Consider the following 12,282-nt stretch of genomic DNA (forward strand, 5'->3'; position numbering starts at 1 on the left):
GATAGTCTGTTCTGTCTGCATTCTAGGTTCGGAATCTCACGTACATGGTGACTCGCAGGGAAAAGATTAAACGGTCTGTGTGCAAGGTCCAAGAGCAGATATTCAATCTTTACACTAAGCTTTTGGAACAAGAAAGAGTTTCAGGTATGTATGAAAGCCCTCAGAGGTCCAGAAGCCTGCCTGATAGAAATTGCCCCTTTCGTTGGGTTTTCTCTGTCCTGTGGTCCTAGAACTGAGACTTTATATTTAAAGATTTTGGTATGGGAAGGTGATCAAAATTGACAAAATTTTTTAAAAAAATTTAACTTTTGGGGTTTTAATCTTTAATGGATATAGTCTATATATATTGTTGTTGTTCTTATCTAGATTTCAGGAATCCCATAAACTTTGATGGAAAAGTTTATTTCAGTATAATTGGGTTCTTTGGTAATCTTAAGTTTTATTTTATGCATTGAAAACATTGTGAGTAAGAGTCCACAGATTTTGCTAGATTGTCAGAGGGGTCCATAACATGAAAAGAATTGAGAACTCCTGTTCTAAAGGTTTCTGTTCTTTTCTTCATCCTCCTATAGATAAGTCAGAGGTAAATTTACACCAGCATTTATTTGAATAAGCCTGGCTTACTGACACATTTTAAAACTGAAGTCCAAACTGTGACTAATGCCAACATTACTACACAGCAAAACGTGCCTAATGGTGATCTAAGTGTTTCTCTTCTACCCCACTCCCCGGGGGAAAAGAGACATATTAATTGGATTAATAGTGTTGTCACCCATACCCTCAAAGTATTGGCATTCAGTAGTATTAATTTAATAGAAAATTTTGACTTTTCTTCCCCAAAATTAACACCTTGTAGATATTTCTGGCTATTGTTAATATTAGCAAAGGATGCATTGCAGCAGTAAAACTTAAAAGTGACATTCTTTTAACTAGGGTAGCTTATCCTTTTTTTTTTTTTTTTCCTGAGGCTGGGGTTAAGTGACTTGCCCAGGGTCACACAGCTAGGAAGTGTTAAGTGTCTGAGGCCACATTTGAACTCGGGTTCTCCTGAATTCAGGGCTGGTGCTCTATCCACTGCGCCACCTAGCTGCCCCAAAGTAGCTTATATAAAAAGGGGTCTGTCGTGGCTGTATAACCTTATGCTCCATTGCTGTATATAGAATATCATGCCAGGTTCTGAGGGAAAGGGAGGTCCAGATAAGATATTGTCCCTGTCTTCTAGTAGGTGATAAGTAATAGATAATTTTAATACATGTTTTAGGATGCTTGCATTAGAGAGTTGCAAAACAAAGTGATGATTCAGATACTAGAAGAGTTTTAATGAGGGGAGCTAAAAGGTGTGGGGGTGGTGGTAAGGTATTTGAATTCAGCTGTAAAGGATGAATAAGAATTAACTGGCAAAGAAGGAAAGGAAAAGACTTCAGGCATAGGGAAGAGCATCCACGGAATCATAGAGGCAGGAAAACTCAAGTAAATCTGGGGAATGAGATTAGTTGTTTGATTGGAGTATAGAACCCAGGTTCTACATGACACAGATTCGACAAGTAACATGGCACCAGACTGTGAAAGGCCAAGCAATAAGCAAAGATATTTGGATTTTAGGAAGCTGTCAGTCAGTGGGAAGCCATTAAACCTTTCTGAAAAGAATGAGTGACCTGACAAGATCTGAGCCCAAGAAAAATTATTTCTTTGATGTATGAAGAATATATAGTGATCCCTTTCACACTAGGGGGGTTAGAGTTGTAGTGCCTCTGCTATTTGGAAAACCTACATCAAATTTTGTGGCCTTCTCTCTGGACTAGAGAAAAAGTCTGAAATTTCTTTTTCTTTTGTGGGATATTTACAGTATTTTACTATAAATTTGGGGTTGATTACACAATCTATATTTTGGGCATCTCTGAATTTCTAAACTGGCCTTTGTGTGCTGTCTGTGGCTTCTGCAAAATTCCTTCCAAATTTCCTATTCACTGTCTTATGAGAACTCGCTGTATATCAAAACTGTGATGGGGAAAGTCATGCTGTGGAAGGAATAACTGTATTGGAAGAAAGAAAGTGGAGGTAGAGAAGATTTAGAATGTCCCTTAGACAGTATCTAATCCATCTCCCTCATTTGATGAGAAAACAGGTCCAGAAAGATTAAATTATTTTCATGAGATAAATAGCAAGTTAATAATAGAATCTGAAGTAGATCCCTGAAGTAGATCCCAAATCGTAAACTCCTAGGCCAAAGGTACTTTTCATCATACCACACTTCTCCCATTGGGTTAAAAAGACTCATTGTTTTGGGCAAAGCAAGTGATTAACAGCTAGATTGTAGGTAACACAAATGGATCCACTGACATATAACAAAATTTTAGTATATTTGATTCTTTTGATTTGGGAGAAATTAATTTTAATAGCTTAATAGTGAAGGAAGCCAGATTGTGTATTATGTTAGGGAAAGGATGGGAAGTCAGGAAGTGGAGGTATTGGGTATAGATGACAAAAAGTTTAGTAGTAAAGGTGAAAATGATAAGAAAGAAGGAATAGATGGGTAAAAGGAAAGCTTTTTTAAGACTGAAAAGACTTGACCAGAGTTGGAGGATAATGATTAGGAGCCATTGGAGATTGGGATGAAAGAACCCATAGGAAGGAAAGGGATTCGCCTGAGTGAATGGAGAGCTATCTTGTGACCAGAGGAAAGGAGAAGAGATGGGTGATGATATTGAAGAGTTCTAAGTAGAAGAGAATTTGAGCTAAGTTGGTAAGAGGATGGTCTCAATCTTGAGTGAAATTAGAGATGAAGGATGAGGATTCGCAAGTTGGAAATGACTTGTCAGAGGAGCAAAGGATCCTAGTGTTGTAAGTAATAACAAATGAAACGTTGGATTTAAGGATGAGTATGGAGGTAAGTGAGACTAGAGTTAGGAGAGAGGCTCTGGGAGAAGAGAGACGAGACAGATCCTAGAAATCCACAGTTAGGAATTAAGTATAGAAATTGGAGATTGTGGTCAAAGTAGAATTTAAAAATTTTGGATCTTGGAGGTAGTATTGTTCTAAAGTAAGTTGAGGTCGAAAATATACTAGTAGTATGGAGAGATTGTATGATCAGGTTCTTAGAGGAGTTGTTAACGTGAATATTAAAGTCCACAGGGATGCTGACTGGGAAAGGATAGAGAAGAAAACTACAAAATATGCTTTAAAACTACTCATAAAACACTGAATATTGGTGAGGTAAAGGCCACTAGAGTAGGGAATGAGATTATAACAGGAATTATATCAAACGTTGGTTATTGGTAAAAGAGTGACATTGGGGCACCATTGGGAAGCAAGAAATACGCCAATCCCTTCTCTTGGCTGAGAGTTGGAAAGAGGAGGAGGATGGCCTCCAGTGGAAAAAATTGTAAGGAAGGTGGCGTTCCGAAGATAGTCTTCTTTTGGTTGAAGCTAAAAGGATTATGAGTTGGAAAATCTCAGGTGGTTTGTTGAGATTAAAGCAAAATTTTCCAAGTATAGAATGGAATGGGCTACGCAGTAGACAAAGTGAACTAGAGTGAGTTTTGTTGAAATAATAAATATAATTTTATTTTATATTTTGCTCTTGTATTCCTATGTAAATAACCCTCATATAAGAGTCTGATTTAAAGAATACTCCTTTTACTCCAGCAGATACTTAGCTGCCCCAATTGTCCCTTAGCATTTGTATTAGTAGAGGGCTTTTTGTCACTATTGTTAAGGATTAAAAGAGTGAGTGATTGCCTATTAAAAAAACACTTGTAAAATACATTTTCATCTGATTTCACTTAAGAGTCATTTTTCATGGCTATTGTAGGCAGCTTTTCACATTTCATAGCTTGGGTTATTAATAGGGCAAGGGAGGCTTATAACTAGATTAGTATGTATTTTCAAACAGTCTTGCAATATAGTTGTCTGTATTCAGGAGTGCTTCAATATATTATACATTGAAGAAGAGGAAAACACATTTTTACTTCACTCTGAGGTAAAAACCCATGCTGGTTATGTTTGAAAAATAGATTACCTCTAGTCTAGGATACTGCAGAGAGTGAAGTGTAAATGCTTCTGGACACTTTTTTCCCCCCCATTTTTCACATCTTTCGTCTTCTAGGTATATATAATTAAAGGAAAACAAAAGAAAAAGTGCCCAGACTCCCAAGGAAATCAAGAACCAGGACTTTTTAGTGCAGAGATTTCTTAACCTTTTTTGTTTGATGGAACCCTTTGACAGTTTTGTAAAACCTGCAAAACTTCTGGAAATGCTTCAAAGTTCCTATGAGAGTTCAAAAAAAGTCAATTATAGGAAAACAGAGGTATAAACCTCCCCCCCCCAAAAAAACCAAACCAAACCAAACCAAAACCAACTAAGTTCATTGACCTCAAGTTAAAACTCATAGACCAAAAACAAAGCAGCTGGTCCACTACTTGGGCTTTACTCAGGGAGCCTGATGAAAGCTGGGACTGTGTTAGGCAGAATCAGTCTGCTGAACAGGCAAGGAACCTTCAAAGCAGACCACAGTGCTTCATTAGCAGGGTGAGGAGCTCGAGAGGCCGTGGAAGGCGGTCCCTGGAACCAGCTGCCCTTGCCTTCTGGGTCACTATGTCCCGACACTCCCAGAAGACTGGAGCCAGGGTCCCTCTGCGTTGATCACATTAGGAGAGGGGGCTTCCCGAGGAGGAGACAGTTTGTTGTACCGGTGAAATCCAGCCAGCCAAAATAGATCGGACTTCTCCCCCGGTGGCTGGGACGTCTGATTTAAGATGTTTCTCTTTTCCTAGATGATAGTTCAGTTAAGGAAACATTTGGCAGAGTTCAGCTGGTTGGTTGTAGAGTTATAATCCAGTAATCACCAAGATTTGGTCCTGGGAGAGAACAGACATGTCCAGAATGAACAGCTCTGACCCAGCACTGTGAGTTGGGTCCTAACTGCAGAATCAGCCAGGGTAGGGTGCTGCTCTTATCAAGCTACCTTCTCCCCCGAGTAAGGCAGCCCTTGGAGCAGGTGAGGAGAGCGGCAGGTGCGTCTTGGACGCGGAGGTGGGTGACGGGACACCAAGGGCTCTGTGGCTAGGCGAGGATGAACTTTATCCCATTGAGGGGAGAACAGAAGGACAACCAGGGGCGAGCAATTGGGTATTATTGAGGACTCTGTGATTAGCTCTGTTCTGCTTTGTTCAATTCCCCTTCTGCCCCACCCCCTACCCCCATTTTTCCTATTTGTTCACATGCCTTATGAAGATGGATTTGTGTCAAAGCCTGCAAGATTGATGCAGAGATAAATCTTACAATCTTAATAATGTAACCCAAGTGGAGCAGTTACGATTGAACACATCTTCAAAGTCTGTCGCTTGGATCACCTATGAGTGTCTAAAAGGATGCTCCTTACCTTACAAAATCAAGTTAAATTACTATTATGTGTGAGGGGAAAAAATGACAGTGTTTATCCCTTGAGAAGGTAGTTGTTTCATGCGAGCTTGTCTGAATTGCAGCTATTATAGAAAATGGGGTAGAGCCATGCTTTTATGCAAATTAAACTTGAGAATCTGAAGGTAGGTCAGCTTCTCTCTTGTGCTATGAAAAATTTTTTTTTTTTTTTTTAATTTTAAAAAATAGTCATGGGCTTTCCGTCTGCTCGACAAAAGTGAGTGGAAGAGTTGTAATATAGGCATTTGTTGCTAAGTCTGGGGTTTTTTTCTTCTGGACCGGCTTCTGATTTAATCTTTTGCCATTTCTTGTTTTTAGGTGTGCCTTCTTCCTCTTGCTCCTCCTCCTCACTGGAAAACATGGTTTTATTTAATAGTCCTTCTCTGGGTCCTGACGCCCCCAAGATCGAGGACCTCAAATGGCACTCGGCTTTCTTCAGGAAGCAGATGGGCCCCTCCTTGGTCCGCTCCCTGAAGAAGCCGCCCAAGCGCCCGCCGGGGGGCCCCGAGAGTGAGGGCCAGTCCCTGATACAGGAGGCCGACCTCAGCTGCAGACAGGAAGGGGGCGACGTTCCCGAGGCCTTCTTGGACTTTGAAAAGACCTTTGCGGAAGCCCAGCAGAAGAACGGCCTGGTGCTGTCGGACCACCAGAAGAGGAGGGACAATCGCTCCCCGTGCGAGCTCATGAAGGGGGACCTCAAACCTCCCAGACAGACCCCCAAGCCTCTGAGGCCTGCAGACCCGACTCAGAGGCCGGCCGAGAACAAGAAGGCCGCGAACTCCCCCGGGATGGGGCCCTCAGCCCCAGGCACGCGGAAGGACTTAGTGCCTAAATGCAACGGGTCTCTGGTCAGAATTAGCTGTAACCGGACCGCAGCCAAAGTGCCTACCACGCCTGCCAGCCCAGGGAAGAACTGGGGGGGGTTCCGAATTCCAAAGAAGGGGGAGAAGCAGCAGCAGGGGGAGGCCCCCGAGGAGGTCTGCCACCCGCGCCCCGCCTGCCCCTACTTGGGGGTGGCCAGGGCTGCCCCCAAGGAAAGGGCCCGCAGCAAGCTAAAGATGGACAGTGAGAATGACGGGTACCTCCCCGACGCAGAGATGAGCGACTCGGAGAGCGAGGCGTCCGACAAATGCCGGCAGCAGCGGCTCGGCGCCAACGGCACCATCCCCCGCAGGACGGACATCATCAGGAGGAGCATCCTCGCCTCCTGATGCGGGGATGGTCCGAAACACGGGGGCAACAGGGTCGCCGCCGCCGCCCGCCGAGGACGCCCACGGGCCGGCGGCCGGTGTGGGAGAGGGGGCGTCCTCCTGGCCCACGCGCGGGGTCGGGGGCGTCCGGAGCTGTACAAACATGTTTACTTGCACTGGGGACAACAGGTTTTGTTTTGTTTTTTCTTCAAAGTCATTTATAACTCATTGTTGTGAGAAGTTTAAATGTTCTTTTTTCCAACTCGTTGAGGAAACATGAGAGTAGATTTCGTCCGAGACGCTGCTAGAGCCGGAACCCTGAGTCAAACACTAAGAATGAAATAGGTGAGAGAAGGGCCAGGTTCTCGGCGGTCCCGCTCAGCCCCGCTCGCCTGCCCCGATTCACCCAAAGCACAAACTTTTGATTCCCTGTGTGTACAGAGTCAGAACATAGTCCTTGAAAAACTGTCACGCGCCACGGCGTCACCCATTAAACTACTTTTCCTGGATGAGTAGCCCTCGCGGTCCTGTTTGTGCTCTGGTCCAGAGCCGCGCTGCGGGACGCGGCCGCTCCGGGGCAGCTGGCGGGTGCCGGCCTCGCTGGGGGGGTGCCCGCGCCCAGGGCTCCGGACGGCTGCCCTCGAGGGTGCGCGCCCCCGTCAGGGCAGTTTTGTGTAGGGGTAGAAGGGCACTCGAGGCCCCGTTGGCTCATCGTCCTCCCGACATTCCACCTTCCCCCCATCGTCCCCCAGCCGGGTCGGAGCTCCCGTGGCAGTTGAGCTTCCTGCAGGACTGGTGCTAAGATCTGGCAGGAGTGGTGAACTCTAAAAGGCCTGGCAATCAGGTTTGCACTAATGGTTTGTGTTGGGGAATCCAGGCTTCCAACACTAAAGGATTCCTTTGAAAATAATAATTATAATAATAAAAGGACCTAGATAAATAGGTTAAATATACATATCTATATTTTTGAAAACAAAAAAAATAAAATAAAAATAAAAAGGCAATAAGTTGCAGTTAGCTCTTCATTCAGACCTATGCAGGAAAGAGACTGCATTCTGTCCTGAAATAGATTTTGTAGCTGACAAGAGCTGATACTAATTCATAAGTTGGACTTTGTAATTGCAAATGGCAATAACTAGTAAGTAAATTATCAGCAATAATAATAAATTTAGCATTTCATTTGAGTAATGTTTTCTTTTTTGCACTCGGTACAGTGCATATGTAACAAGACAGTGGGTAGTGTTAGGGTCATGTAAATTTTCTTTGGAATTCAGTGTACTCGTAAGTCAAATTCAGAGAAGGAAAGTTTAAATAGCAACAAGGCTTAGAAATTATGGGCATTTGGAACAAGCCTTGCTTTCTCCCCGCCCCCAATCCCAGCCACTTACCCTGAGACTGCTCCTGACGCTATCAATCTCAGTATTCACATTTTTAATTCATGTACACATCTGCCTCCATTGGGCAGGATGCAAAACTCTGATATTTTAAATGATTAAATTCTGCAGTTAACTTCTAAGTCTTCCAGATGGTTGTCAACAAAAAAGGCATATTGAATTACATCTTGCTATGCAAGTTATCAAATGCATCCCCATTGTGTTACATTTTCAGACTGTCTTAACTTTCCAAGTATATTTTAATAGATAATTGGGGAAGGGGGGGGAGCTGGATAGCCTAAATTTAGATTGACTTGAATTGTTCTTGAAATACAGGGGTGAGGGGTGGGGGTGGGAGAAGCTTCCTTTTAACAAACTCATGTATTGATAAGCATGTTGTTGCAGATTTCAGAGGGTTTTGGTGAATTGGAATTTTCTGTTCACTCTTAGGGTGAGTGACTTAAAGCAGGTTTTCTTTTGCATATGAACATAAACCCTTTCCTGGAAAAAGGAGAAGGTAGATTCTATAGTTGACTTAACTTTTGACTACAGCAACATCTCTGGGTGAAGGCTGAATAATATAGAGGGATAATTTGAAAAGCCATAGAAAGAAAACCTAAATTTGATGCTAGTAATGACCTCTCACCATTTTAAGAGGTACCAGATTCATTTGCACTATTATGAATGCTAGTTTTGTGCAGAAATAATGCCTTATCTGTTTTATTCCCCATGTTTAGGTTGAAAAGCTTTCAAATGTTCCCAAGTTATGCTGAACCAAAAAAACAAAAAAAGACAAAAAACAAAAACAAAAAACAAAAAAAAAAAAGGGAAAAAAAAAAAAGGAAAGAAAAAGAAAAACCACAAAAAGCTACCCCATGCTTTAAAAAAAAATTCCTGCCCCAAACTGCAAAATGGTATAGAGCACGAATTTATAGCAGTATAAGCTGTGCAAGTTAGTTTCATGCCATGCTGGGTGTACTCGATTGAGGAAGAATTCCCAAATATGGCAGTGGCTAACCCAAATCACCCTTCATGCATTCTGTTGGTATAAAAACCATTTAACAAGAAGGCCCCATCCTTCCCCTCAGTTTTACCTTTCCTCGTGCATACTGACCAAGAAATATCTTTCATTATGATCAGTGTATTACGTCAAATGTAGGCTAGTTAAACTTTTGTAAAGTTGCCTGGAATGTCATTTGTTAGGTTATAAACAAAAACAGAAATCTAAATGAAGGGTTATATATGTCATGTACAAAACTTATTTTAAAATGGACAAATCTGTCATTACATTTGTAATCCTTGTACAGAAAATTTTTCACTATGTGCCTAGCTTGGTGTCCATTCAGCTAAAATTTACAAAATAAAAAAAAGGTGCATGAAGAGAAAATCAGAAATTAAAGTATATGTAGAGATGACTATTTTATATTACATGGCCCAATCCTGTATTTATTATTTCTCTTCCCCTCCTCCTTCCTCCTTTCCCTTTTGGAAGTATTTATAAAACTAGTTGAAAAACAGCTGTATTTTTTTTTTCTTGTTGTTGTTGTTGAAATATTTAGTAGAATTGTGCCTTTTTGTCTGTATGTGAATAAATGCTGTACATTTTGCAATACATTTGAAGTGTTCCACTTGGAAATTTGCCTTTGTTGTATCTTGATGGGGGTTTATTGCTTAGCAACCTTGAATCAGAATTGCATTGTCTGTGGCCTTTTCTAATCAGCGCAATGACTATCTCCCAAGTAAGACTGGGTAAGATATGGAAATAAATGCTTGAAATATCTCAGGGAATTTACTTATTAGCATAGTTGGGTAATACCTTCCACAGCCTGAATTTCTGGCTCTTGTCTCAGAACAAGGACAGAGATTTACCTTGTATCTTTTCATTTGGAGTCGTCGATGCTGCCGGGTCTCTGAGTCAGAGCAGCTTCTCTCTTTCAGCACAACAAATAGGAACCTGAAAATGATTTTGCTGGATTCTGACACAGGGAAAAAACCACAAGGAGATTTTTGCCATTCATTTGGCCTTCCTCTGAATGGTGACACTTTCTGAAAGCTGTGAAATTAATTCCTGGAAGAGCTAGGACTAGGATTCAACCTTAGGACTCCTGGGCCAGGGAGCTTCTTCTCCGCCATAGTACTCTGACGACCATAGCCCACGAGATGGATCTGCAATAAAAACATATCCATTCTCTGTCTTTTGTTGTGAGAGCAGCAAAATTCCTCCCACACATGTAGACTCACAACTAAGAACTGTGTTAAGCTAAAAATAACCTAGTAATAGAATGATAGAAGAGTGGAAACAGTCCTTAAAAGAGAATTTTGTCCATCATTTTACAGATGAAGACATTAAAGACAGAAAGGTAAAATGACTTTCTTTCAAAATAATTAGTAATAGAATCCAGCCGCCTTGATTCCTCCTTCAGTTGGCTTTCCAGTACACTGTTCTGTTTTCCTATTTTGTTTGCAGTAACTATAAAAATGGCACAAACTAGTTTGCCTTCAGTTTCTTTCTTCAAATCCGAGATGATTCATTTGGGGGGAGAATCATTTTTTCCTTGCCCCATTAGTGGCTGGTTTCTTCAAATTTTCTATCTCCCCGTAGGGCTCCTGGGAGACATAGCCAGGAATCTTCCCACAAGGCTTTGAAAGCTGAAGCACCATAACACTTCCCTAGAGACATGAAGTGCCTGTGAGCAAGAGGAAGGGATTGTCATGGTTAATTTTGCATAAGATGGAGAATGGAGCTCCAGAGAATTGCTGTCACTTTTTGCTCTAAGTCACTTGGAAAATTGGCTCGATCCCACCTCTAAGCCTTAAGCCTTCTTTCTATAGACATCTTATCACTATTAACTTCAAGGTTGAAATCTTTAACGTTTTCCTTTGATGCTGAAAACATTACATTAAGGGTTCAGTTTGAAGGTAGAACACAGATTACTTGGTCAGGAAAAGAGTGAAAACCAATCTTAGGAGACCAAATAAAACTCTTTAAAAATTTTTATGTAAGATGATGATGAAATCATGGAGAGTTATAGGGCTATAAACGGAGGGAGGTTAAAAATATGACTCCAGTTTCTAAGAAGAATAAAACAGAAAATGGCCATCTGGTAAATCAACTATTGATAATCTTTGAAAATGAAATGTTTAAATAAAGGAACACTAAAAAAAAAAGGGAAAAAAAATGGAAACAAAGCATGGAACTAGTTAAGGGTGCCAGAATTCTGGTTTGCATGGAACAGAATGTGCTGTTGCGCCTGTGAACTTTAGAAAATACATTAAGATACAGAATTAAATTGACTAATTAATCTCAGAGAAAGGCCTCAGAGCACAAAGTACGCCCTGTGAGGAATCCCTTTTCCGTAACATCTCTTAATAAGTGTGGAGGATATCCTAAGGCAGCCCGTTCTGCTGCTCAATCCTTACACTTGTTAGTGTATTTTTCCTCATGTTGAACTCAGTAGTGTTCCGGGACTTTGAGACACTGTTTTCAGTTTCTGTCCCCGAGTTAAGTCATCCCTTGAGGAGCCAGTCCTGCAGCCAGAAGAAAGCCATCCTGTGCCCTCTGAAGGGTCCCACGGCATTTAACCGGTTAGGACGTGGGTATGGCCTGGACACGAGGCTTCCAGGCCTGTCGGTTTATTCGGCTCCTTGACCTCCCTCCCGGGGACTCTGGCCTGGCGCTCCGGCCATCCCAGGCCGACTTCCCGCTTCAGCAGCTCGGACGTCTGACGCCGACTGGGCGGTCTGTGGGGTCACAGTCGGTACCTTAAGCTTCCACACCACCTTTGGGTACTGGGCCTGGGAGGCCAGTACCATCGGCTCGTGACAGTCTTGGTCGCCCTCCTCTGGGAGCACTTCTTTTATCCCTGTCACGTGTCAGACATCAGGATCTGTCCTGGTCAAGGGGCGTTCTGATAGCTTTGGGGGGTGGGCTGGCGGTAGGTGCCGGGCTGCCCTGTTAGCTCATACTTACACTGGCCCTCAGCAGCCCGCCTTGTTCCTACGAAATAGTGAACTCCCGTTCTTACTAAAGTTGCCCAGATTGTTCTATATTTGCTCAGACTGTTCTTACCTCTTGAGATAATTTCAGATCTTGATCCTCGTTCAGTGTACTAGCTATCCCTCCTCCTCTGAAAATCTTCCTTCTCAGGCAGACAACTGGAGAGGTGCATTCTTAAGGCTCTCCACTACAGACTCCCCCCCCCCCCTTAAAGATCCATTAATTGTGAGCATTAGGGCTGCAAAAGCAGCCCCGTCTCTCCCAAGGGCTATCATTCACAGTGAAAATGTGGCAGGTGCTGGA

The 12,282-nt window shown here is 42.5% G+C and overlaps 1 protein-coding gene across 8 annotated transcripts in view; it reads left to right on the forward strand.

Moving 5' to 3' along the window:
- Window positions 1-9,618, forward strand: part of JADE1 (jade family PHD finger 1) — a 78,116-nt gene extending 68,498 nt beyond the window's left edge. For all 8 annotated transcript variants that reach the window (XM_074274159.1, XM_074274158.1, XM_074274160.1 and 5 more), the window contains 2 exons: window positions 27-144; window positions 5,738-9,618. In XM_074274159.1, coding sequence (XP_074130260.1) covers window positions 27-144; window positions 5,738-6,630 — 1,011 coding nt within the window. In that variant the 3' untranslated portion in view covers window positions 6,631-9,618. The remainder of the gene's footprint in view (window positions 1-26; window positions 145-5,737) is intronic.
- The last annotated feature ends 2,664 nt before the right edge of the window (window positions 9,619-12,282 follow it).

The sequence above is a fragment of the Sminthopsis crassicaudata genome, chromosome 6 (assembly GCF_048593235.1).
Source record: "Sminthopsis crassicaudata isolate SCR6 chromosome 6, ASM4859323v1, whole genome shotgun sequence".
In the NCBI taxonomy this organism is placed as follows: Eukaryota; Metazoa; Chordata; class Mammalia; order Dasyuromorphia; family Dasyuridae; genus Sminthopsis; species Sminthopsis crassicaudata.